General features: G+C 37.0%; 1 protein-coding gene across 2 annotated transcripts; it reads left to right on the top strand.

Moving 5' to 3' along the window:
- Nucleotides 1-129: 129 nt before the first annotated feature.
- On the top strand, nucleotides 130-26,827 carry tango6 (transport and golgi organization 6 homolog (Drosophila)). 2 transcript variants are annotated; one of them, XM_046864997.1, is made up of 18 exons: nucleotides 130-266; nucleotides 3,319-3,977; nucleotides 7,797-7,910; nucleotides 7,998-8,130; nucleotides 8,291-8,397; nucleotides 9,692-9,854; nucleotides 10,173-10,240; nucleotides 10,686-10,798; nucleotides 10,877-11,053; nucleotides 11,158-11,284; nucleotides 11,861-12,055; nucleotides 12,549-12,683; nucleotides 13,718-14,386; nucleotides 16,904-16,961; nucleotides 18,503-18,661; nucleotides 21,042-21,193; nucleotides 22,003-22,116; nucleotides 26,247-26,827. In XM_046864997.1, exons 1-18 carry the CDS (start codon nucleotides 215-217, stop codon nucleotides 26,421-26,423), a joined length of 3,372 nt encoding a protein of 1,123 aa, XP_046720953.1. In that variant the 5' UTR covers nucleotides 130-214; the 3' UTR covers nucleotides 26,424-26,827. The 2 variants fall into 2 exon arrangements, with proteins under 2 accessions (XP_046720953.1, XP_046720954.1); XM_046864998.1 differs by having other exon boundaries at nucleotides 153-266; nucleotides 3,322-3,977.
- Nucleotides 26,828-27,010: the final 183 nt, after the last annotated feature.

The following is a 27,010-nucleotide window of genomic DNA, read 5'->3' as shown; positions in this document are numbered from 1 at the left end:
AATAATAATAATAATAATAATACTGTATTTTTTTAAACATCTCTTCTTCAAACCGCAATTTGCATTTTCGTGTAGGAAACACGCTTTAAAAAGAATGAAGACTTTTACTTTGTATTCCTCAATCGCCTTGAACGACCATTCGCAGCCATGACGTTTAAATCACGCGACATTGTGTCACATGTGTTGATATACCGATCTCGTGTTGTTGACAAACATGACTGCGGCGATTTTTACTGCATTGAGCATCCTTACTAAACCTATCCGAGGTAAGTGAAACTTTGTTTTCTCCAGTCAAGCACTGACGTACTGCACCGGTTCCATTTCTATTACTTTCACAGTGGAACCACACACACACACACACACACACACACACAGCTGCTATTAGACCTGCTAATAGAATTTCAATACATTCGTTTGTTTACTTTGCTTCCACTTTTCCATGTACAGTGCTTTAAGGCACGCAGAAAATCATCAAACCTAATAGTACGTTTCTTTAAGTTCTAAAAAGGTGCTCAGTGTAAGTCAAACGAGGTCTAAGCATCACAGCTCTACCGTCAATCAGGAAACAAACCCCACAAGAAACATTAGTCTTTCCTGCATACAAAATATCCTCACTACATTGCCTAGCCAATTTAAAACAAAATCCAGTTTAATCCTATATTCTGTATATAAATCGAGGAATTATGGCCTCTAGTGGTCAAGAAAATATAATCCCATATACCAATTAGATGACTTGCTGCATGTATAATCATAGTAAAATGCAACAAAAGATAAATAAACTGTTGATCTAAATCATGAAGTAAAGTAATTCTTGGAAGAATATGAGGTTTTTATTGTACTTTAGGCCTGAACTTTAAACATTATATGTGGACAGAACACATGATTATTTTAAGAAAACACGGAAAGTCCAGCTTCCTCTAAAATTTCATTAAAATGCCGCAGTTAAATTAACCAAATTGTCATTGTTATTCATCAGTCTTGGTGAAATTTATTGTGGTTATGTGAATAAAATAATCAGATATCTCAATGTAATATTGTTTTGTCTGTTCATTTAATGCAAATTGTTTTGGGGGGAGAGCACAGGCTACAGGAAAATATCCTTTAAAGCAAATTAAAAATGTAAATAAAGTAAATAAAGTGCAGTCCACTTTAGAATTAGGGTTGATGGAAACTTACAAAAATGTCCTAATGTCTCAAACAATTAGAGAAATTTGTATACTTTGTTCTTTGTACAAAATTTTAATAAATACATACAGATTAAAAAATATAGATAATGTTTAAGTACATTCTGTAGAATCCCTGTTGCCTTCGCCAAATATGAGGTTACTCACACGCACCAAAAAAAACCCCTTTGTCATCCATTGCAATCCAAAGAACTTTCAACACAAATCAGACTGATGATTGTTTGACTAAAAACACCAGTGTTTTTTTTTAGATTTTACAAATATTTTAGCAGTTAGAAAGCACCATCGAGCACAAGGCAAAAGTAAAAAAAAGTCAGAAACGTTGAAAGTACAGACTCTCCACACAGTAAGGATGGTGATGAAGAGGACATGGGAAAACCAGAGGTCACAGTTAAAGAACATCACTTTTTTTAGTCCATTCCTTTTTCAAGTTTTAAAATGTATACAAGTATTTGCACTTGTACAACTCTCAGGTTTTTTTTTGTGGTTCTTTATTCTTTTATTATTAAAAAAAATGACAAAAATAATCACAATGTCTTAATTGTCTATGTTAAATTATGTTTTTAACCGAAATAGTACGTAAATATTCTATATTTGTTTGTCTCCAACATCTAATATCCTCTGAACTTTTAAGTGGATGTAGTTGTTGTAGGTTAAGAACACATCAATTCACTTAAACTCAATTAAACTTCAAATGAGATTCACTTTAGTCAATACAGTGGGGGAAATAATTATTTGGTCCTGGCTGATTTTTTTTTATTAATGTACCCCCTTACAAAGAAACAAAGTTTTTATAGAGTTTTCTAGAGTTTTTATGGTAGTTTTATTTTAATACAGAGACCGAATATTTTTATTTACAAATATATATTATATATAAAATAATTTGTATTTGATCTAGTGAAATAAGTATTTCGTCCCCACCAACAACCAGCAAGAATTCTGACTCCCACAGGCCAAATTAGTCCTGTCTCTTTAAGAAAGTACTCCTAATATTAACCCATTATGTGTAAAAAGCCCGTCACCCGTCACAGAATCAACCTCTTCCATTGAAACCTCTCCACCACCATGGGAAAGACCAAAGAGCTGCCAAAGACCTGCACAAGGCTGGAATGGGCTACAAGACCATCAGTTAGAAGCTTGGTGAGAAAGAGACCACTGTTGGCGCGATAATTCAAAAATAAGAATGCGTTTTTGAGAAAGTTGAGTGATCAGCCCAGAATTACACAGGAGGAGCTTGTTAATGTTCTCAAGGAAGCTGGGACCACAGTCACCAAGAAAACCATTGTTAACACACCAAGGTCCCTCTGCTCAAGAATACACATGAACAGGCCCGTTCATTTACCAATGAACACCTGAATGATTCAGATAAGGCTTGGGAGAATGTGATGTGGTCAGATGACCAATTTTTGATGGGTTTTTCCCCTGATACTGTTTAACAGTAAACTGAAGATAGAGGGGATTTAAGCGCCACCTGATCTCCTTCTCCTTCTCTTCACCTGATAATCTTTGTCTCTCTACCTGTTCTTCTTCTTCTCTCCACCTGATCTGCTCATTCTCCCTTTACTCCACCTGATCGTCTCCTTTTCTCCACCTGATCTTCTCCTTTTTTTCACCTGATCTTCCACCTGAAATTCTGTAAAGCTGCTTAGAGACATTGTCTGTTGTGAAAAGCGCTATAGAAACAAACTTGACTTGACATGACCAAAATCGAGGTCTTTGGCATCAACTCGACTCGCTGTGTTTGGAGGCAGAAAAGTTCAGAATTTGACCTGAAGAACACCATCACCACTGTCAAACATGGAGGAGGAAACATTCTGCTTTGGGCTGTTTCTCTGCTAAGGGTACAGGAAGACTTCACCACAAGAACGGGGCCATGCACTGCAGAATCTTGGATGTATTTTTTCTTTATATTCTGTCTCTCTCTGTTAAATTAAACCTACCGTAAATATTCTAGACTGTTCATTTCTTTGTAAGGGGGTAAAACTCACAAAATCAGCAAGGGATCAAATAATTATTTCCCCCACTGTAGATAAATCTGGAACATTATTTCTCCATTCTCCTCCCACAGTGACATTTGTGTTGTCCAGTTCAGTAAAATTGTTGCTGTTTTTTTGTTTGTTTGTTTATTTATTAGCAGAGACCAGTCCAATTGGCCCCCAAGCAACCCAACAGGAAGTACTCGTGTCTGCTCTCCAGAGGAACCAGTCGGAACTGAAGCGAATGTTGGAGGATGGGGAGCTTGAGGTGGCCCGCCGTTTAATGGAGGAAGTCAGAAGCGAGACACAGTGGTTCTGTGATCACACTGATGATCTAACCTGGAGCTTTGTACAGGATTGCCTCCTCCTGCTGCTCTCCTTGGCTCGCCACCTCAGCAGGCTGGTGGAGGCTTTTAACCAGGACTCAACTTCTGCTGTTCCAAACCCCCGTTCTCCAGAGGCGGCTCCACCATTACCCCCAGATGTCCTTAGTGTGGCTCAACAGAAGACTTTAAGCACCGTATTGCAGTTTCTCGTCACCCTGGGCCTGTGTCCATATTTGGAACCTGGAGTTGGCGTGAGTCTGGCCTTGCGCTCTGCGTTTGGGATTGCTGTGAAGGCTGCAGTGTGCCGTGATGTGGCTCCACCTTGTGAACGCAGACTTCTCATAACCACTACAGTTTTTCTTGAGGTGGCTGCTCTGTCATCCCTGGCTACTCTGGTCTATACTCGCCATCTAGGTGACCTGATGGCGGCACTTTGCCAGTTAGGATATCGGCCTCATCGGCCTGAAGTAGATGGTGCAGAGAATAATATGGTAATAATACTCAACTTATCATATAATTCTATCTTATTTTTAAGCTAGATTTGATCTTGTTCATCTGTTTCTATTCAGTTTCGCCATTTCTGTTGCTGAATCTTGTGCACATACGACCTCTGCTGTCTATCAATATTAATGCGAATTTCTTTTAATCCTTAGTTTATTGCAAACGGTGCACAGTAATGAAGTAAATGTAATTCGTTACTGTACTTAAGTAGTTTTTATGCTTATCTGTATTTCACTGATTTTCCATTTGCCATTTTACTTTAACTCTTGAACACACATTTGAAAGTCAAATACAGTAATCCCCGGTTTATCGCGGAATTGCGTTTACCACATAGCTAATTTGTTTGGCTGATTTTCCGGGTTTCTCGCGGATGGCATGATAGACCAAAACACTTATAGGGAGTTGTTTTTATGGAGTTTAATGTTAAAATAATTAAATGTATTAATACAATTATAATTATTAAATATGAAATAAAGTAAAATGTTAATACAGTACAGTTCTGTATACATAAAATAGCATTTTTGGGGTGGCGCCTGTCTATATCTTGCTTTCCTCAACTACATTTTGCACACTCGTTTTTATTATGAGTGGGTAAAAACTTAACTTGTCAAGCATGCAGCAAGCCACCAATCAGGGAAGAGCACGCGCTCTGTTTTAACGTTTTGATTGCCGCTTGGTGTAACTCACCTAGCATGAACATACAGTTATTGAATACAAATAATCTTTTCATCGTTATTTAAATTGATTCTAAAGGTAAATGTTTAGCTTCAAGGTTTTTAGCTCATGATGATAATTTTAACAGAAATCAATCGGTGTTTGAATAATTAATATAATTCTATTAATAGATTGGTGTGCTAAAAGTAACATTCGACTCTTTTACATAAACCGAGTTGATTAAGCAAAGAGTCTTTGACAAAAATGATAACAGGACATTTATAGCCATATTAAATCATAGTATTTTGGATACTTTAGTACATTTAAGGCAAATTTTTTTGTACTTTTACTCAAGTGAATGTTTAAAGGGACACTTTAAATGGAATATTTTATTGGGTGTATTTCTGCTTTAACTCGAAGTACACAAACCATGTACCGGTACTTATCCACCACTGATGGCAAAAGTATGACAAATAAATGTTAAATCAATCGTTGTGTTTTGTTTGGTGCCTCACATAAACGAGTGCATGAAAAAGTTGAGGATTAGTTATTTATTTGTTTTAAACTTACAGAAAAAACACATTATTCTTTGTCCATTCATAATCTGTTACATATTATGATTTTGTTATACTATTTTTGTTTAAGATACCATGTAGTCTTATCCGACCAGGAAGAATCTAATGTTTTATGGATATCTAGGAAATCTCTAACAAATATCAAACATCCTTTCACAAAAATCAAGCTATAATTTTTGTAAAGCCTTTTTGATTGGTTAAACTAGTGTGCTGATTAGTCACAGAGACTATACACAGGACATAATAATTTCAAAGACTTAGCTAGAACCTACTAGGTTCTAGGTTACAGCTGAGCTACTAGCTCCAGAAATATTGGCAACCTGCAAAACAATGAACAATTAGTACTACAGTGGAACCCGGTTATGTCGATGTCCTAGGGGGTTGCCAAAAAGCATCGAGATAACCGGTGATCGAGATAAACGAAAATCAAAATGGCAGCAATATATTAACGTGCTTGAAATTTCTTTATGTACATGATGTGCGTTAATAAATGAGAATGTGCATGCACGTGTTTTTGAAGGGTTTTTTTACACAACAGCGTTGCCGCGATTTGTTTGATGAAGGCATGCTATAAAAATACATACTGTACATGTTTATCTGTCAGGAATCCACCTGCCACGCCCCCTTCGGCCCCCTTCAGCGTGTCAGGTGCTTTCTTGGCCGCTTTCTCTGAAGCTCCCGGCTTCAATCGCGCACATATAGTGCTCGTTTAGCATCATCACCAGCTCCTATTTAAACTTCCACGCTCTCACTGTCCGTTATTGTTGGTATATGTTGGTTCACGGCGGTCATTGTTACGCTCATGTGTATCCCACCGGCACTCTCGCAACGGCTGCGCTTTTCTTCCCAAAGCGCACCGCGGATTCCCCCCGATCATGGCGGTGTTTATTCTATGCTTTTGCTGCTCATCCCACGTTCCGCGCCGCCAAGCACGGCTTTCGCCTCCCGTTCATCGCATAACATTTAACAACAAAAGGCATATGTGCACTAACTAACAGCAGAGATTCACCAGTATACAATACAACACCTGTAGCAGCTGTAAGGCTTGATTTTTCCGCCACTTCCGCGAGTTCTTCTGCGGCTGCACCGAGATAACCGACGCTAAATGGCAAATTTTTCCCCCCTTGTGCTTGAGATATCAGGGTTCGGCGACATAAAAGAATCGACATAACCAATAAAAAATGCTTAGACAAAGCGAGAATTTGGCGGTTCCACTTCAAAAACGTCGACTTAATAGGGTTGTCGAGATAACCGAGGTCGAGACAAGCGGGTTCCACTGTACAAATATTGATTTACACAAATTGCTTCCCCTTTCATACTCAAATGCTGTTTTTTGGGGGAGGGTTTTACAGAAAGAAACAACCCAGCATGAGTGAATTTTTTTGAATAAAAAAAAAAAAATGCACTCTTCAACAAGCAGTTCATATAAACCTTAAAATGTGTAAATTAAAGATAGTTAAACTCACTATGTGGCTTTTGCATTTTTCAAGTACACTTTTATACATGAATACCCTGAATTACAGATTTATATACAGTGGAACCCGCTTATCTCGACCTCGGTTATCTCGACCATATATATATATATATATATATATATATATATATATATATATATATATATATATATATATATATATATATACAGTGGAACCTCGGGTTACGAACGCCCCGGCATACGTATAATTCAGGTTACGAATCGCAGTTCATCAAAATTTTTGCCCCTGGTTACGAACAATATATCGGGATACGAACGTCGCTCACCAAAAAATCACAAGCAAGTTGGGTGTTTTTGCTCTATCCACGCAGCTCGTCACATCAGTTAGCGTCCTGTGTCCCTAGCGAGAGCATCGTGTTACTTATCCGCTTGAACTTTTCTCGGCGGCAGCGTAACAACTCGTTAGTTGATGCTCGTGGAATGATGAGATGGACAACATTAGCCGATGCATAACCACTTTACTTGTTTTTATGAAGATAGATTAGCAGGGTTACAGTCTTTTCCGAAGTACAATACCCATAATGAATTTCACTCTGGACTTCGATACCAACTGATAGTAGCCTTAAAGAAACATTGCTCTCATAATGCAACAATTGTCTCAGCGTTCGTGTTAATAACACTGTCTTTAATATTCTATAATATAATATATAATAATATATAAATAATATAATATAATAGGATTCTCCTTCCAAACAATAACTCTCCCTCCTCCCCCTTCTACGAACGTCGTCTCCTGCAGCGAGTCTTCTCAAAGGGAAAGTACCCGGTAAAGATGTTTTCCTCTTTTGTATGTTTTTATGTGGTATGATTTTAATATAACATGTTAAAAGTAAATAATATTAGTTGAATATTGGCTTTATTTTTATTTAAGTAATATTTTTGGTTGTCCAGAACGAATTACCGAAGTTTCTGTTCATTATTATGGGGAAATTTGTATCGGGATACGAACTTTTCAGGTTACGAATAAAGTACCGGAACAAATTAAATTCGTAACCCTAGGTTCCACTGTATATTATTCCAGACCATATTCAACCTCCATTGTCATTGTCTTTTTTCCAATAATGCTTTCTTTTTTTTCCCCATAGGGCCTCACTGTGGAAGAGCGGAAGACATGCAAGCAAGAACTTCAGAGTCTTCTGAAAAGGGTTTATCAGCCAATTGCTATCGAGGAACTGCTGGTCCTTCAAGGAGGCCCCAAGGTGTGCACCATAACTGGTTCTTCTTTTCTGAAATGCATTTTGTATTAGTGTACCTTGTTCACTGTTCATGTTGGTATACTTCTCCAGGCAGTCCCAGGCTCTAAGTTGCCTCAGGCTCCCCCCTGGTTGAGGCGTCTTTGTGGTCAACTGCTCTCTGAGAGGTTGATGGAGCCACGTGGGGTCCAAGCAGTGGTACGAGCCATCCTGGAGGGATCTGGGGGTAAGAAAGCTGTTGTTGTTAAGATCTTAGTGTTGGTGTCCAGGAGTCTGTAGTGTACAGTAATAGTAATTATCCTGTTTAATAGATACTCGAGTAAAAAGTTAATTCAGAAACCATGTGAATTCAGGAACAATTTGCATTCTATTATTTTGTCCACTAGGTGGAGACTCAGATTGGAGGAAATGTGATGCAATAGCCAAGATCCTGGCAACTTGCCCGCAACGGTCGCTCTCTGCTGAGAGTTATTACAGTCAAGTGTGCCCACAGGTAAAGATGGGTTTAGTGCACAAGTGAAAAATGGCATGGCTTGTCTAAAAATGCCTAACAGGCAGCAGTTAAGAAGCCTTTCATTATACTAGCATAATGATGCATTATAAAGAATAAGTCCACGTTTGTGCGTACACATTATGCTTTGCACTATGTAAGCATCTTTGTTTACATTCTCTCTTACGCAATTAATGTGAATCTGGAAAATTAAGAGGTAGGAATGCCAGAATACAGGTCACGGTTGAGACATTCCTAGCTGACTGGTTCCCATATTGAACTCTGAATGCTTCAAGACAGCTTTTCTGGAATGTATATTTGTATATATAATTATGTCTAGGCAAATAATCTAAATCTTTGCATAAAAGTAGTTACTATATAATTAACCAAAAGGTCTAAAACAGAGGAATTAAATCTCTTACTTCAACTGTGGAATGGATGTTACATGCCAGTTGGACTGGCTAAATATTTCAGAACCCGCTGATGATCTGGGATTTTCACTCTCAATTTTCTCTAGAGTTTACACAGCATGGTGAAATGCTCAAACATCACACCTTTTATTCTTATGTTTGATGAGAACATTACCTGAATCTCCTGACCTGTATTTGCATTTTTTTATTTATTTTTTTGTTTTGTTTTTTGCATAGCACCGATGCCACACGATTGGCTAATTAGATAAATGCATAAATGTACAGGTGGACAGTGAGTGTACACGTACATACATACATGCATACATTAAACTGAATTTCATAAAAAAAAATTCATTGAATTAAAGTTCAGCTTCATCTTTTTTTATTTATAGTTTTATCATACATTGATTTGATTTTTTTTTTAGTACAGTTTCAGTAAAAGAGGATTTTAAATCAATGCATTCATTTGGTGGACCTGTTACAATGTTTGTCATGCTTGTCCTAGCCCACAGGTCATATATTTGAAAACCCGAATGTAGAAGGCTAGCAAGTAGAGCATGCTTTTTTTGTGAGTTTGTGTGTTGGTATGTAAATAAACAGTATGTGTGGAAGTTTTTAAAAGAACCAAATACAAGACACTGGTATTTATATTTAGACTATTGCTGATTTCATGTCACATGCCGCTGTACTTTCCACATCATTTGTTTTGCAATTGCACCATGTGGACATAGAAGACGGAATTCGGCCATCTTGAATGTATACAGTTAAAGCTATTTTTAACTCCTATCTACAAGCACACACTGGGCACTCACACTCACCAATCCTCCTTTCTGTAGTAGATGGATTGAATACAGTAATGTTGATTAACTTTTATTCACTGTGTTTAGGTTTTGGACCTTTTCCACTTTAAGGACAAAACAACGGCACTGCAGTTTCAGCGAGTGGCAACCAAGGTGGTGTTCACCATGGTGGAGCTTCAGCCTGAATTTGCTCAGCGCTTCTTACTGGCACCTCTCTTTTCACCCCTACAGCACTGTGCATCAGTCCCAGGTCTGTTTTTATATGTAGATGTATTTAAAGACTGCAGTTTTCTTAAATATCTTGTGACTGATTGAGTATAGATTTCTCTACTATTAAAATTTCTAGCAAAGCCTTGCAGTAATGTGACTAATGGTGCCACATGCTGATGATGCCTCACAGTATGTGTGTGTTGTAAACTCCTTCTCTGGAGTAGATCCTGAATATTGGCAGTCCTCAACAGAAATGTTGGTTAACTGCTTTTCCCTCTGTATATTTGACAATTATTTATATAACTTGTTTTTCAATATAATGAATTTAAAATGTTTTTGTTTCATATTTTCGAGGCAGCATGTGTTACAGAAGAGGATGTAGTAGCTGAGTCTGAGCTGACCTGTTGTGTGGAAGATGTGTATAAAGTGAGATATTTACTAATATTCTGTATACTAGCTCATAAATCATGGTAGTGGAGTTTGGTACTGTCTTCTTTTGTAGCCTTAAAAACTGACTGTAAAATATTTTCAGTTGTTTTATATTCACATCTAAATTCTAATCAAAGATTGTGTACTAAGATTACATTGCTTTGAATTCATTTTAATAATTCATTAATAACTGATACATAATTATTACATAATTACCACATAATTATTATTGGAAAATGAAGCAGATACACATAATACAATTTTAAAGAGTCACCCCTTTTTATTTATTTTTTATAATAGTATATTTTAGCTGGTTCTATGGATTTATTTTTGTTGTGGCTTTAGAGTTCATCCAACCACATTTTTTTTATTATTATTATGATTATATTTATTTATTTATTTATTTATTTTTAGTAATAGCATTTTTTTCCACTTCTTATAGATTTGTGTGGTGGGAAACAGCCCATCTGGAATACTCCTAAGTGCTGTTAGGGAAGTAATTCCCACAATCTTCAGCCTGTTTTGTTATACCAAACAAAATGTCTCACATTTACGGTGAGTAAAAGCCTGGATTGCAAAAATATAAATAATTTTGTTGAAAGTAAGTGCCCTAATGTTGACTTTGTTCAGCAGCAATCTATGCCAGGAGATCTTGCAATGGTATCTGTTGCACGTGGAACAATCCTCAGCACTTTTGCTTCTCAAACACCTGTGTACGGTGCAGGGAGGTGAAGGTGGAGTCACACCTGGCTACCATTTTTCTCCTGGCAGTGAAGGAGGCATCAGGCTCATCCGAAAAGACCCAGTCAGGTGACAAAGATGCGTCATTTGGATATGATATCACAGATATGTCACGTCACCGGCAGATTTTCCAAAATATCGCATAATTTGGTCATTGTGTCCTATGTGCACAGTGATGAGGATGATGCTCTGTATGAGAAAGTGTCAGGAGATCAGTGGAAAGTGGAGTGTCTTGTGCAGCTCTTGGCTGAGATGAAGGACACGGATCTGCCAGGAGAATTTTTTCTCTCACTCCTGCAGGTATGTTTAGAAAGAAGTGGTGTAAATCACATCATATATTTGCATTCCCTCCATATTTTACTACTTTCTTTTTATTGGTAAGCAGTAATTATTTTCCGTGAGCGTGCACAGCTTTAAATAGACTCGGGTATGCAAGACGGCATTTTTGTTTGGTAGTTGCTAAAATTCTTAACAACATACACTCTGAATGTGCATGTGGCCTATACCGACGTCATTATTTTTTTTAATAGTTTTCACAGAATTGTAATTATACATTAAATACGTTATTATGGGTTCATTAATGCCCCTTATCACAAATGTCTATTTTGTTGTGGGGTTTTTGTTTGTTAGTTTTTTTTGCATTACAGAAAATCAGGATGGCTAATGAGTACATAATATTATTAATCATTTCAGTATGACACAAGTCAATTTTATTCTTTAAAGATAATTTTTTTTAAACAGTTTTTAGCAATTACAGTAACATTAGGGGCATAGACATACACAACCTTGGAATAGGACTGTAGCTACTCTGTTACTGTTTGAATTAGAAGACAGAAAAAGTGTGAACATAAACAGCTATCTTTTTTCTCCATGAAGAATCTGACAGACTTGGCAGCAGAGCAACAGGAGCCGGATAATGTACTAGACACATCTTCCATGACCTTGCTGGAGCTGGAGAAACACCTCACGGGGAGTGTGAGTGATTATGGTCAGAGGCTGGCTCTCCTACAGAGTCTGGCTGTCATGTGTGAGATTCTGCCTCACACACAGCTATTGCGCAAGACCACACAGGTGTGTGATTGGTTTTCTGATTTATGCTTTATGACTTACATGATCTTAATGTTATAATTCTGGATAGACCACAAATGACTGAACTAGATCGGGAATCCAAATTTAGCAATTTGCAATGCTTTACCTAATTTGGTTTTACAAGCTTTGCCTGCTCTGTGTTTGTTGGATATTTAAGGTGGGGTTTTTTTTTTTGGAGAACTCTCATCTGTCCTTGTCTGACTTTATCTGTGTTTGTGGCCTGGTTGTACTGGGAGTCCTGATAGAAAACATTTAGGGCATATGACTCATTTGAATCTTAAATAAAGCACACAGAATTTACTGTTTTTATTCTGGAGATATCTCAACTATTATTTCCTGAAATAAAGTGTTTTGGGCTCTCTGTGGCTGCCAAGAGCCATATAGCTGCTCAGCCAATTTTCATCTCATTGCAGGAGTATGTGTGTAGTAATGATGCACATGTTTTCTCATACCAACTCTTACTTTTTCTATCTAGGTGGTGAGTTTTATAGTGGCTATGCTACAGAGGGCATGCGTAGGTCTGGAATATGAGTCAGAGAGCTCAGTTGAGAGTCAGACTCTGAGTATGGGAATGGGGCTGGTGGCCACTTTGCTGTCTGGAGCTGCACAGGTACAGTACCCTCACCCTTTAAGCCCAGTTGCAGTGTGTTTAGGCAGGTGTTAACAACACCGGTCATTTTATGACTGGATCAAAACAACCAACCATTCAACTGTGCTATATGATATTTGCTGTGAACAGATGCTTGATTACATTTTTATTTTTGCAAGGGCACCACCAGTTCCTATGGGTTTCTCCACAATTCCATGTTGTCATAACACTGTTAATTTGGGTATATGCTTCCTTTTATTTAATTTTTATTTTTTATTTTTTGAGGTGCAACAAAAAAATCCTGTCAATGGGTGAAACAGGTTTCAATCCCACCAATGCTACACCTAGGAAAAAACCTCTAGAAAACTCTAGATGTGCACTTTCTGGGTGGTAGCCACTGTATCTTACTCCTCATCAATTACAGAAATACTAGCTAATTGTTGCAATCTGTCAGATCATGTAATTAATTGTGCTATGCTGCACTGTGATGCAGGATGATCAGTAGTGTGAAAACATGCATATGCTTGCATTAACAAGACAAGACTGTCTAAGAAACTTTTTACCTTTCACTTTGCTTTATAAAGGGGTTGAGGGCAAATGTCTATTTTTTTCATGCATATTGAATGTAAGTTGAAACTAGTGTCAGAAATATAATTAGACATTAAACCAAACTTTTGACATGGCTGCTTTTTTTGTTTGATTAAATATCAGATTTTATACAAAAGCATAAAGTTCAAACGATGAGTATCTACACCACCACAAGAACAATGACTCCTCTTGCTATATTTTTCATCTATGAATAAAATACATTTGTGAGCATGCCTCAAGAGCAATTGTTAACGACTTAAAACATTTTAATTTGTACCAAATGACATACCAGACCAAAAGATTTAACCAGTTTAATTTTCTGAAGATGCAAATGGATGAGAACTGATGAGAAAGTACCCTTCAAGTTTAAAGCACCTTAGAGAAGGGCCTTTACACTAGGGTTAGGGTTAGGGTTATTCATGGATTCATTAACTGTTTCCTTGGTAAATGGTTGTGTTTCCTTTCAGCTGACTCCAGAGGACTACTCCTCGATGGCCCGGTTGCTGGCTCCTCTGGAACAGATTTCACAGCAACACCCAGAGCCAGTGATACAGGAGCTGGCATCAGATTTGCGGGCTGCCATAGCCACACGAGGGGCTTATCACTCTGACTCTGTGACTAATGCGGCTCAATGCTGCAGCCATAGCGTTTCTGCTCAAACAAAGTCTCGGGTGATAGGCCAGAGCAAAGGAAATCTTGCCAAACCTTGTGGGACCTCAAAAAGCTCAAAAACCCATGTTAGTCAGAACATTGCGATGCCACATGCCAGTCAACAATCACCTAAAATTACGTCTAATCACTGTTCAGTCAGTGCACATTCTGCTGCCTCCATGCCTTCACATCCTCAAAATACAGCACATCTTGCCACAGTTAGCACATCTGCGGAAGAGAGGCTCTCTCAGGTCCATAGTTTTCAGCATATAGATGATAAAAATGGAAAATCATTAAAACCAAAACCTGCTGCCAGCACACACAATGCTTCCACTGCTCCGAGTCCAAAGGAAGATTTCTCAAAGTTGCTGCTGGAGTCCTGTGACCCAGATGTGCCTACCCGGGCCATGGCACTGCGGGCACTTACTAAGTATGTGAAAAAGGGAACCAAGGAGGCACTACAAGAACGTGACAAGCTGCTGATGGTGAGTTTTGTGTGTTTGTATGTGAGACTCTGCGAATACTTGGATTAAACGGTCTATACATGCATAGATTATGGCTGCAACTAGCGATTATTTTAATAATTGATTAACCAGACGTTTTTTTTTAATTAATCAATTCATATAATTTGAAAAAACTATTTTTTAAATGAGATGTTTTGCTTATTATAACTACATAAAACTCAATATTCAAGGTATTTATGTATTTAAGTGTACTTTAAAAACTGCAATAGTCACATACTGAGTTTAACTATCTTTTGACATTTTTTTATAAAGTTTATAGTTGAAGAGTGCATAGGGGATTTCTCCTTGAACAGATTCACTCATGCTGGGTCATTTCCTTCTGTAAAAAAAAAAAAAAAACCATCATTTGAGTATGCAAGGTGAAGCAATTTGTGTAAATCAACAATTATATATATATATTTTTTTTTTTTTTTAAGATAATTGCAAATGGCAAGTTGATGACCATGTATTAAATAATCATAAAATATAAAAAATATTTTGACAATTTTTGTTTAAAAGAACGGACATTTTGTTCAGTTATGACGATATAAGAATCTGTCATTAATAAAATTTTATAAAATAATTAAATGATATATGCATATAGGAACAGGAATAGGCTTGAACAGGTCTGAGGCAGGGTGGTTTCAGAGGTCCTTGGGTAATAGGGTTATGACCTTAGAGATGGGAAAGGATCCCAGAAATCGCAGGGGTGAGCTTATGATACACAGCCTTGAGTGGAATGTCCCGAGTTGAAAGCCAAGCCTTTTGGCCAATCTGGTAGTGGGGTGCAGGGCAGCGCCTCCGGTTGCCTCCGGTTAGCTCTGGGAGGCTTTAAAGAGAGCAGAGCAGGCCCTGCTCCAACTAAATCGGCAGCACCGTAACTGGGCTAAAGCGGACAGGACGGGTGAAAAATAGACCATCTAAAAGGGTCATAGACCCCTGCCGGCGGTAGATAGCAAATTATGGGCGTACTCCACCCACAACAGCTTGGAGGACTGGGAGGAGGCATCTTAGGCACACAGGATGCGGACTCCGGTCTCTAACTCCTGATTAAGCCTGATTAACTGATCCGACCAGACCAAAAAAGGGGTCTCAGCCCCATCTAACCAGTGAGGCCATTCCCCAAAGGCCAGCTTTATGGCCAGGAGCACCCCCCCTCTCCGATGGTGTAGTTACGTTTCGCTGGGCTAAGAGCGCAGGAAAAGAAGGCACATGGGTGTAACCTACTGTCAGTAGTGCCTTTCTGGGACAGCATGGCACGAGTCACAACAGAACAGATCCAGTGTGCTTGTCCTGAAGTTACAAACAAACAGTTTAAACAATAGCACTTCATCAAACTACACTATTTTCACATGATGAGGATTATATCGTTTTTCCTACTTTGCTGATGTTTCGCCTTCATCTGTGACACCAGTGTTTTTTTCTTTTCATGTGCTCGTGCATCACTGCTCAAACGGCAATTTTAGTGATAAAAGCATGTCTTCCAAGCGCACATGTATGTCTCCTGCTTTGATTGACAAAAAAGAGGGAGGCCATCAGTTTAGAGCAGAAAATAAAAATTATCCGTCACAGTCATAGTACCATCTTCGACTTTTGACATTTTTGACTTACGATCAGGTCGTCGTAACGTATCTCCATTGTAAGTAATGGACTACCTTGTATTTGTACAACAAAAATGCAGGGTCTGTAAATACCATTTTTCTCTGTATGATTATTTTGTGTGGTGTAATAGGCACTTGTTACCTACTGTTACCTCCTCATGCTGTTGGTTGGGTGATCTAGGGAAAAATGCATTATACTATATGTTTTATGAATGAGATATTTGGTATGAAACACCTTGAAGCCACACTATGGTCCACTGGGGATTGCCTGTAACTAATATAATATTCCATGTGATGGGATTCCCTGCTGCGGGTTCACAGTAGAGCTGTGCTTCAATATTTATTTATATTTTTTATTTTTTATTTTTTATTTTTTTTATGTGAACAGGAGCAGGCAAATATGGATGTGTATCCAGGCAGATTTAATGGTACTGGAATCTTTCTTGATTAGTGTTTCTACATTACATGCCTGCGCGACATGCTCATGCGTTCTGAATGGATGTCGGAAGTAGAAGGATTTGTGATGTTTTATATATAATATATATATATATATATATTATAATATAAAATCTGGTAATTTTACCTTTCTATATATATATTTAGTGCCATTCAAATTTAGGGTTGGTGTTAAAAGATCAAGCAATAAATAAAAATACAAGCGGTAAGTCAGTCCCTGGAATTGATAATGGTTGTGAAAGAGTACATTAGTGCATCAGTGTTCTAATCTTCTGCAACCTCAACCCAAAAAACAATTACAACCAGTTCAGTGGATTTAATTTGTGTTCACTATTGAGTTTACCTTCAGTATGGACTGAGAATTGAGCTTGTGCATTGCTGAGGATAATCAAACCAGTAATTACGTTCAGTTCACGAAAGCTTTTGTCTGCATTTTTTTCAGATATTTTTGGAGAACTTGGAGCATGAAGACTCATTTGTTTATCTTTCTGCTATTCAAGGTATGGGGGTCTGATGTTAAGTGAAAATGGCTTGGTTAATTACAGTTTTTATATTTAGCACGCTTGCCCTTTTTAAACGTTGGTTTAGACAGATTTATGATGCACATTGTTACAGTATTAGACAGTAGAGTGGCAAATCTGTTCTTGTTTGTGAGACTCACATATTACACAATGTTTAGTAATGTGATGAGAGTCAGAAATAAAGGCATATATATATATATATATCACACTGTTGTCTTAAGATCAAAATCAGTAAATATGGCCTTTCCTACTACATTATTCAGTAAAGGCTTTCATGGAATTATCGTTGAAATTCAGATGTAGTCTGAACCCATATTTTGTATTAAGTAATGCATAATAGTATCATTATACCACACGAGCAATGTACATGTGGTACCTCTAAACCTTACTGTGCCGCTGGTCAGCTAAACCTGAACACACATTGCTATTTATGCATTATTTATGTGAATACCAATGGCAGCTGTACTTGAGAGGACACTGGGGACCAAATTTTTAAACCTCAGCTGAAGAAAAGCTTTTGTATGTCTATATTTGAGAGCTGTTTTTTACGCATTTCGGCATTTCTGGTATCCTTGAGATTTTTTTTGGCTGCTGTCCTATAAAACATTTTTTATAGGGAAAAGGCTACAAGTTTTGTTAATGACTGTGTAAATAATAGGCATTGCACTTACATTGTACTGTATTACTTGTGCATATTATTTTGCCTATGATAATGCAAGCATTAAGTCAACAGCCAATATGTATAATTTTACAGCCAATATGTATAATTTTACGGCCACCAATCAGCTGTTTTTTGATTGTTTTGCAGTATAGCAAATGCTGTTTTACTTTGTTTTGTGTTTACTTCGATTAGAAATCCTACATCTCATATTTTATTTGTACAAAAAATGTTTAACTATAATGATATAAATCTCTAAGAAAATTGTTTAGCATAAGAATCACAGTGAACTACATAAAACCTACAAGGTATTTGTATTAATTATACAAACAGTAATCATTCCTAAACATGCAGTGAAATGACATGTCCACTAAAACAATGTCTGGCTAATTAAATAGTTTTATTTATAATTTGTAATTTTTTTTTAATAATAGTGTTAATTTGAAACAGATTATGTAGTAAAACATAATTAACAGGTTTGGGTCCCATAGATCAAGTGAGGGGAAGAGAATATTATGCTACTGCATGCAAAGACTTGAGTGCCTCCAACATTGTAGTAACAGTTTGGGAAAGATTTGACTAGAAAAGTCTGGGGTCTCAATATTTTTGCTCACATATGACACTATTTTCATATTTTGCAGTTCAGGATTTATGTAGTATTATTTACTCCAGATCAAAAACAGCAAATATCACTCTGATAATTTTGTCAAAGGTAAATATATGTATAAAGATATTAAGATTTATATCAGGTATATAGCTTTTTTTATTCAAATTTGTCATAACATATTTAGTATTTTTTATAGAAAAATGGGGAAAGAATTAAAAAACCTTTTTCAAGTTGTTTTGTTTGTCGTTTGTTTAGGCCTGGTCCTGTTGGCTGACTCATTTCCTGAGCAGATCCTGCAAAGACTGTTGGCTGAATATCAGGCAGGTTTAACTGCTGCTTCTTCCAGCAGGGGGCGATGTCTGGAGACACGCCTCAAGGTGGGGGAGGTTCTGATGAGAGCTAGTAGAGCCATGGGTGAGTACAACTTGTAATCCGTTGTTGGTCTTTCTCTCTGATCTATGAGCATAATGTATCACAACACTTTTTTTTTTTCCTTTCAAAGTATATTCAGTCAGGCACTTTAATATTAATCTTTAATTCAGAGCTAAAGAGTATTTTCTTATACCCCCTCCTTTCTTTTTGGCCTGAGCCAGATTTTGGGTAATGCAGTGTTCCTGGCAGAGGCATGGGGTTATTCTTTGTGTCTGTGTTATTCAGCCTGGGCTGGGTGTCTCGGTTTGGCACTGTTCCTTACATCTAACAGAACCTGCTCTCAAAGGGTCCAACAGCTGCTTTGCTCCGTCTCCAAAAACACACATTGTGACTTCCCCCGTCGGCTCCCTTGCAGTGCAACACAACCCAAAGCTGTGTCACTCTCCCCATGCCACTCTGATACTTTTACTTTCTGTCATGATGTAATTAAAATGGAAAAGCATAAAAGAAAAAATAATAAAAAATTATCTAAAGAGCAAATATAATATTAAAAGATTAATATAATATAAAATAATAATTATTTAATGAGCTTATGTTTTCTGTCTTAGTTTATAATTATGGATATATCATATAGATATAGATTAGCATATAGATTATGGTTGCTAAATATCAAAGCCTGAAGTGGTTGCTGCAGTAGTGTCCAATTTCTTGAATTTATTTTGCACATTTGGTTTTGTAATTAATAGACCCAAACAGATGCTTCTGTTTCAGAGTCCTTTTCACATGACATTTTCTTTTTCAGAGACCCTATAGAGACTCCCTCCCACATTCCAAGCATTTAACACTGAATTACAACTGGCTCTAATACTAATGGAGAAAATACAAAATTATCCTAGAAATGTTGCTATCCATTTCCACTTAAAAAGAAAAAAAAGCAACTAATCCTTTTTTTTTTTTCAAAATTGCACAAAGTGTCCAAAGAAGTACCATTATAGCCGTTTACTCATGCATGAGGTATGTGATTAAGTCACTCTCATACTTTCACACAAAGATGAAGAGAAATTGTGGCCTCTGTGCTGTGTGTATTTTCTCATCATTTAGGCCGTGTGTAGTGTGACAGGGAGTCGCATGTCTAAAGAAAAGTGTCCATCACAGAGTTGTTGAAGTAGAATGGATCTGTTTCTGGAATACTGGAATAATACTATCCTGAAAAAAAAGACCACTATAGAAAACCAAACAGTCATGAAGGTTTTCAAGAAACTAATTCATTAATGAGCATGATTAGTTGAGAAGAACGGATGCACAAGGTTAAAAAATGTTTTGCAGGTTGTGGAGCCAGGGACAGATGGTAGAGGAACAGGAGGGACAAACTTACACTTATAAAGAACATCGTATTCATTTTTAATCATTACATAATCTATTATATTATAGTGTAAAGCTGCTTTGAGATAATGTTCATTCTTAAAAGCACTATACAAATAAAAATGAATTGAATTGAACTGAATTGAGATGGAAAAGTACAGTTCTGTATACTTCTGTTTAAGAAACCTTGTTAAACAATCAGTACATGTGTACAGTCTGTAGCAGAAGTGAGCTCAGTCCATACCTAATAATACATCATTTAAGTACGTCTATGGCAGGTTTTTTTATTTTAATTTATTGATATATTTAATTTTGTTTTATTTATTTTTTTGAGAAATTTGCATGCTGATTTGACACAGTCCAAACTATATTTTCACAAACATTTAGGTGTGCACTTTGAACCTTCTAGCACCACCAATAGGCTAAAATTAGACATGCAGGTTGAATGTTTAATGGGAAACCACATTACAAGTTCATCATTCCAGTTTTAAAATATACTTTAGGACATACTTAAGTTCCATGATTGTACAAAAAGTGTTTTTTTTTTTTGTTTGTTTGTTTGTTTTTTTATCATCGCCCTGGACCACGCAAAAGTTGCACCATGAGAGCAAATTAGTCACTAGAATAAAATAACCTAAATGATTATAAAAGTTGAACCAAAAAGGTTATATTTTTTGGTGTTTTTTAATACAAGTTGAATATTTCAAATCATATATTTGCACAATGCGCAAAAACTATCAAACGGATTCAGATTTGAGAACACTACCGACTTGAACAGTTAATATTCCAAACAGTAGTTGGCCATTTTGTCAGAACCTTTCTACAAAATGTCTTTGTCATTTGGGGTTTCATTAAATCTAGAATGAGATGAAAAAGATTAAATCTTTTAAAAAATTAATTTTCAGAGTCCATTGCACCAGTCACTGTAGTGCTTGGACCCCTTAATTCTTACATGCAGTTTTATTTGTTACCTTCTCTTGGTTTAGAAACACCAACTTTATCTATTATAGATGAGTGTCTGATTACGTGTTTTATTTCTGGTGTCACTCTTCTTTTCTAGGTGACCTTGCACCGTACTATGGCCGCCCTCTGATTGGGGCATTTCTGAGTGGTACACGGGACGAAGACTGCAGCTTTCGTGCCAGCTGCTTGTCCAATCTGGGAGAGCTGTGCCAGCGCTTACATTTCTCCCTCGGCCCACTGGCACAGGAGGTAATAGCTTTGGTGTAATGGTCAGTGCTGTAATTTTGGACAGACCATTGCATGAAATTGTTGATTTCTGAACTTAAAAAAAAAGAGCTAATATGGTAATAAAATGTTTTGTTTTTTTAAATTGCACAACCTTTTTATTTTTTGTAATGTTTTAGCAAGTTAATTCTTTACTTAGCCTTCAATTTAAGAGACATAAGTAGATCTTTTCATTCATTTTGACCTAAATATGCAGCTGCATTCTGGGTTGTGTGCATCACAAAATCTTGCAATATCTTGAGGAGATGAAGTGCTATAATAAGAATAGTGCAACTCAGCATTTATTAACATATGTACACAATATCAATGTAGGTACAGAATTCTGCAGCGCCTTTACCCATTGCTTTCTTTTTAGTTTATGCTGGTGCAAAAAAAAGGGGGGGAGGGGTATACCTGTCTTATTCTGTCAATATATGAGCTGGCAAACCCTCAGAGGGAATTCACTAGCATGACCCTATTTGCATTTTATGCTGTGGTGTATAAATGTATGTATGTATGTGTGTGTGTTTATATATAAATAACTTTTTCATAAAGCAGTTGTACATGGCTGAGGTTTAGTAGAAGAGAGGTGGGGCATGGAGCTCTTCATGAATAAGCAGCTCTGTCGCTGTGAATAACAGGGTTGCTTATTCATGAATAGGCCACTCTGATTTATGGATGTAAGAGTGTGTGTAATCTTTGACCTAGTAGACTTTTGTGAGTGTTGCACTGCAGTTTCCTGCATTTACAAACGGTGTTTCTCACCTTTAAACTGTGTGTGTTTTATCCAATAGTTGAGCATGTGTCTCACAGCCCTGATAAAGACTGAAAAAGAGGCAGAAGTACGAAGAGCTGCAGTCCACGTCATTGCTTTACTACTGAGGGGGCTCAGTGACAAAACCACTCAGGTGGGTGTATGTAAGAATGAGTGATATCGCACATATAATACATGAACGTGTTAACTAAAATGCACAAAAGACAAACAGCGCACATAGAAACAAACTGTGGGATAGTAAATAAGTCACATATGCATACAATGTTACCCATGCTATTATAAGTATCAGTCGGTTTTAAAAAGAGTTTAATATGTGTGAGGCTTCTTTGGATTTAACTTGTGCAGTAGAAAAATTTGTTGCATTCAAAGCTTGTGTGGACTGTTCTCAGTATCTTGGCATGAGATTGAGAATGTTAAAAGAAAAATCCTCAAATTCAGTTGTTTTATTTGTAGAGCTCTTTCAACAAAAGACTTTGCCACAAACAGCTGTTCAGAAATTTGAATGTAGACTTTCACCCCTCACTAAAGAAGAAGTGGCAGAATTGAGGAAATGTAATGACTGAGATGACATGAGACAGAAACGTGACACAAAAGACAACCCATTCTCTTATGGATTACACTGAATTTAAAGGTTAAAAACAATTATTTTTCTACAATTGTATACAATAGAGTCAAGAAGTACTAACTGTGTAGAAAGGATTGGTAGTTTGAGCAAATGATGAACAGTAGTCTTGAGTTGAGCATCGGACTGTCTAGGAACTGCTGCAGCAGCCATAAAGACACATGTCTACCGCATCCAGGTGTGATTATCCACTGAAAATAGGGGGAGACCTGAGCAAGTCCATTCACAAAAGCATGAAGTGTAGAGGCCACTTGCTGAAGAAGAGCATGGGGTCTGAGGCAGGTCCACTTTAGAAATCCTTTTGGTGGGAATTGATCTGCACACCTGTACCTAACTCATGGTTTAATGGGTGGAATTCAGCTTGCAGCTTTAAAAGTGTGGTTTGAAAACCTCTGGTCTCTCATCAAGCCCTCCTCTTTTTGAAGCAGTGTGTATTTTCATAATTCTCCTCATTTGTGTAAGCTGTTTTTCCCATGGTCCAGTCTGTAGGCCACCACTTTGCAGGAGCTACTATAGCACTTCATTGGTGTTGTTTTATTTTCAATTACATGGAGTACATACTAAATAAGATCTATCATTCAAGATTGTTTGTACATTTAGATAAGTATTAATGTTGTAATTAAGTATAATTTAAATAATTAGAATTTAAGATGTTTACCTATTTTAATCATGAATCATTTATCATTTATTTAATCATTTATCAGTTCATTGAACTGATAAATTTCTCCTAGACAGAAGAAACTCAAAAGCCATCCTGCTTTGACTGAAACAGAGTGTGGAGAATAGTTTTTACCCAGTGATGAGAAATGGTTTAGTGGCGTTAGCACTGGCGCTCAGTTTGATTACACTGAAAGTGACCATTCGAACTGGGCCTCTTTGTGCGATCACACTTTTAGTGTAATCACACTTTCATGGCCACCCGGCTTTCTAGTCTGGGAAAAAAACACATCTAAGCAAAATATCTTAAAAGACACTTTTTAGGAATTTTTGATGATCTGCTTTTCTTTGTTAAATAACAACACATTTTAATCCATTGGTTTTAGATAATGTGGAGCTTCCCCCATACAAGTCCCTGTAACCGAGTCGTTACTATAGAAACCATGACATAATAGGACGAGTGCATCAATAAAAGCCTGCGGATGGAACTACTGCTAGAGCTGCTTTTATAGAAAATCAATCAACACCTTCTGACCAATCAAAATTGAGAATTTAACAGTGCTGTGATGTTAGACTGGCTACAAATAAAATATGTGCAAACATCAGATGACCATTGTTAATAGAACAAATACAGTACATCTCACAAATATTTAGAAAGGCTTTTATACATCAATGCAGAAATATAAATATATTATAGTGTACTTTAGAATCACAGTATACTTTAATCATTATAAATCTGAGGCAGTGAAATATTTCTCTATCCATCAAAGTCTGCTTGCTGCATTTTGACCTAATGGAGTTCATAAAGAACAGCATCATCTGGTTGTTTAAAGCAGACATTGTTTCAAAGGTTAGTTGTTGCAAGAACAAAGCAACACATGGTGAGTTTCCTGTGCCTCAAATGTCACAAGAAGTGACATAGTGGGCCACTGGCACACTGCAGACATGTCATGTTAAAGCAGTGCCAGAAGCCAGAGAGTAAAACTGTTCCCCGTTTCCTAGCAAAAGCTATACTTTCTGCACGCTGGCAAAACCTTTAACCTGCATTACAGCTTTCGGAGAGACTGTAACTCTTAAACTGGCCACTAATTTATCGAGCTGTGCGACATAAATAACATTCTGCAACTGAAATGTTTAGCATGGAGGGTTAAAGCAGTCGTATTTCCACAAAAGTTTCTTGCAATCAGAAAATCCTTTTTGCTATTTTAATTATATTTAAATTTGCTGTATACGTTAGCTCAATGCTGATGTAGTTTAATTGTTCTGGTTAATAAAGCATAGACAGTTTTGTAGAGCTAAATGAAATTGATTGCAGTGTGCCAAACTAGAATTTTACTAGTATTTCTTTTAGTATTTAAGATTTTTTTTTTAAAGCCTAGGACACAGGCTTCAGCTGTGCCATCATCCATAATCACCACTTTGCTTTTTCTCATGTCATTGTGAAAGCACTTTTACTATTGTTTTTCAGCACTGCTACACTTGCTCTAGTTCAGCATGGCACGTAGCTATTAGCAGATGTCGGTGGGAAGTGTGGTTTTAGCTTTCATGTCTCTGGTGTCAAGAGCTTCTAGTCAGGAGATAGTAATTAACCCGTACTCCTGTGATTATAGACCACTCTTTCTCTGTTTGAACAAAAGGGATAAATAATTGTTTGCTGTTGCATAGGAAAAAATCCACAGTAGAGAATGTGGCCTGTCATGACGGTGAGTGTTAGAAATGGTGCAATTAATGTAAAGTTAAGGGTTCTACCAATCATCACCTACAAACTTTTTGCTGCCCCAGATAGGGATTGTGCTATGAGAATGGGCACATCTAAAGCTTTATTTAAGGAATAAAACAGGACAAAGAATGCAACCATACACCAGCATACCCTAGCGTTTTTATTTTCTCTTATAGCACAGCAATTTGCTAGCGATAACCAATTATTAATGAGTACATCGAACAAAATAGTTCCTATTATTATGTACATCCGCAGCATTGATCAGTAACATTGCAAGCATCTCTTTTTCTTCTCTTAGTGAAATAGCCAATTAAACATTGCAGATGCCTCTGCCCTAAAACTTTCCCATGAAGAAATTATGCTGACACATGCTGAGGGTTGAGACTTGGTAACCTAATGCTAAGGAAACTTCACCAAATCGGTGATTTAGATACAACGGTTATTCCTTTTCGAATAAAATCACATTTTATACATGTTTATTATTAGTTAGATTATGTGAAGCATACACATTTACTGAATAAATGTTTTTTCATATTAGACCAAGAATATAGATTTTTATTACTCCTGTTTTTTTGAGAATATTGTTGTAATATAGTATGAAAAAAGCTGTAAAACACATGCAGCATTACTCATCCAGTCTGTGCTACTGCAGTTTTGAACTAAAAGGCAGAATCACCAAACAGTTCTGAAAAAGCACATTGTGAAAGGTCATGATTCTTTTAGAACAGCTGGAATTCTGGTTTCCTTGCGAGACTAGTTTTCACATGAAGCCGTTGCTGTCCAAACACCTGCTGACCCTTTGATTATACTAGAGCCTGTCCTTTAGCTAAAGCAAGGTCAGCACAAACTACACATTATATGCTTTACAACAACAGTCATCACCTTAGTTACCACCTTGACTCTTGGCCTGATATTCTGTTAATATGAGTGCATGTTTAGGCAGACGTGACCGGTAGAATCGCTGACATGTTGGCTTTGTCAGTAGGATCTATTTCAGAAAGGGATTAGCTGGGATTAGAAGATCAATATCTGAACAGTGATGGATAGATAGATGAATTCAGCTGTTGCACTAACTAATGTTATGGAAAAGGTTTGTAAAGCAAATGAGAGCGCTAAGAACCTACTATGGAGCGAGATCTTATAGTGGCTCCTGGCCTTGCTATGAACATTGTTGTGTTTCAGCTGTGGTACAGACAGCAGGAAACCACTTTTTACCAAATGTTTACCGCTTCAGTGCCTGATTATGGTATTTTTCTCTGTGCAGGTTCTGGGAGAAGTTCTTTTGGAGCTGTATCGGGCTTTGAAGTGGGTGGTGCGCTCCGACCCTGATGAGGTGGCTGTACTCCATGCTCAGCTGGCCCTGGAGGAACTTGATGATGTCATGAGGAAATTCATTTTCCCTCAGCAGAAAATGGAAAAGAAGATTGTGGTTTTGCCCTGAGTTTGGATTCTTTCAGGACTAAACCTTAAATGTTTCTTGTGCATAAATGTGTAAAGAACATTTCCACTATTTGAGGTCAAAGTGTAGAAAGCAAAGAAAACGACAAGTGAAATCAGGTTTTACTCTGCACACACAACGGAGCAGCAGTTTATTCTACGTTATTTCTGTAGTTCCTGTGCCCTTCACTCCCACCTTTTTTTGCAATACATAAAAAAAAGGCAAGGGCTGACATTACTGAAAAAATAAACATTGAGCAGTGTAAAGGTATTTTTTAAAAAGAGTTTTACATGCTACTGAACTGCTGCATGTCCCCTTAGCCTCCAGGAATGATACAAAAAAAAAATAGAATATTCATCTTTTTTATATAACATGTTTCTTCAATAAATTATAGTAGTACAGTGAAATAAATGTATGTTTGTTTTTTGCTATAATCCATTCTGATATGACTATGTAAATGTTTGATCATTTTCCCCTCCTTGCTTGTAATTTTCCATCTAATCCTCTTTAATTTAATGATGGTTTGATCACAAAAATTCTGATCTCACTTTCAAATACAAGCATATTATAATACGTTAGTAAACAATTGC

This window comes from Silurus meridionalis, chromosome 13 (assembly GCF_014805685.1).
Source record: "Silurus meridionalis isolate SWU-2019-XX chromosome 13, ASM1480568v1, whole genome shotgun sequence".
NCBI lineage: Eukaryota > Metazoa > Chordata > Actinopteri > Siluriformes > Siluridae > Silurus > Silurus meridionalis.
The sequence above is the reverse complement of the archived record's forward strand: the minus strand, read 5'-3'. Positions and strand labels throughout refer to the sequence as shown.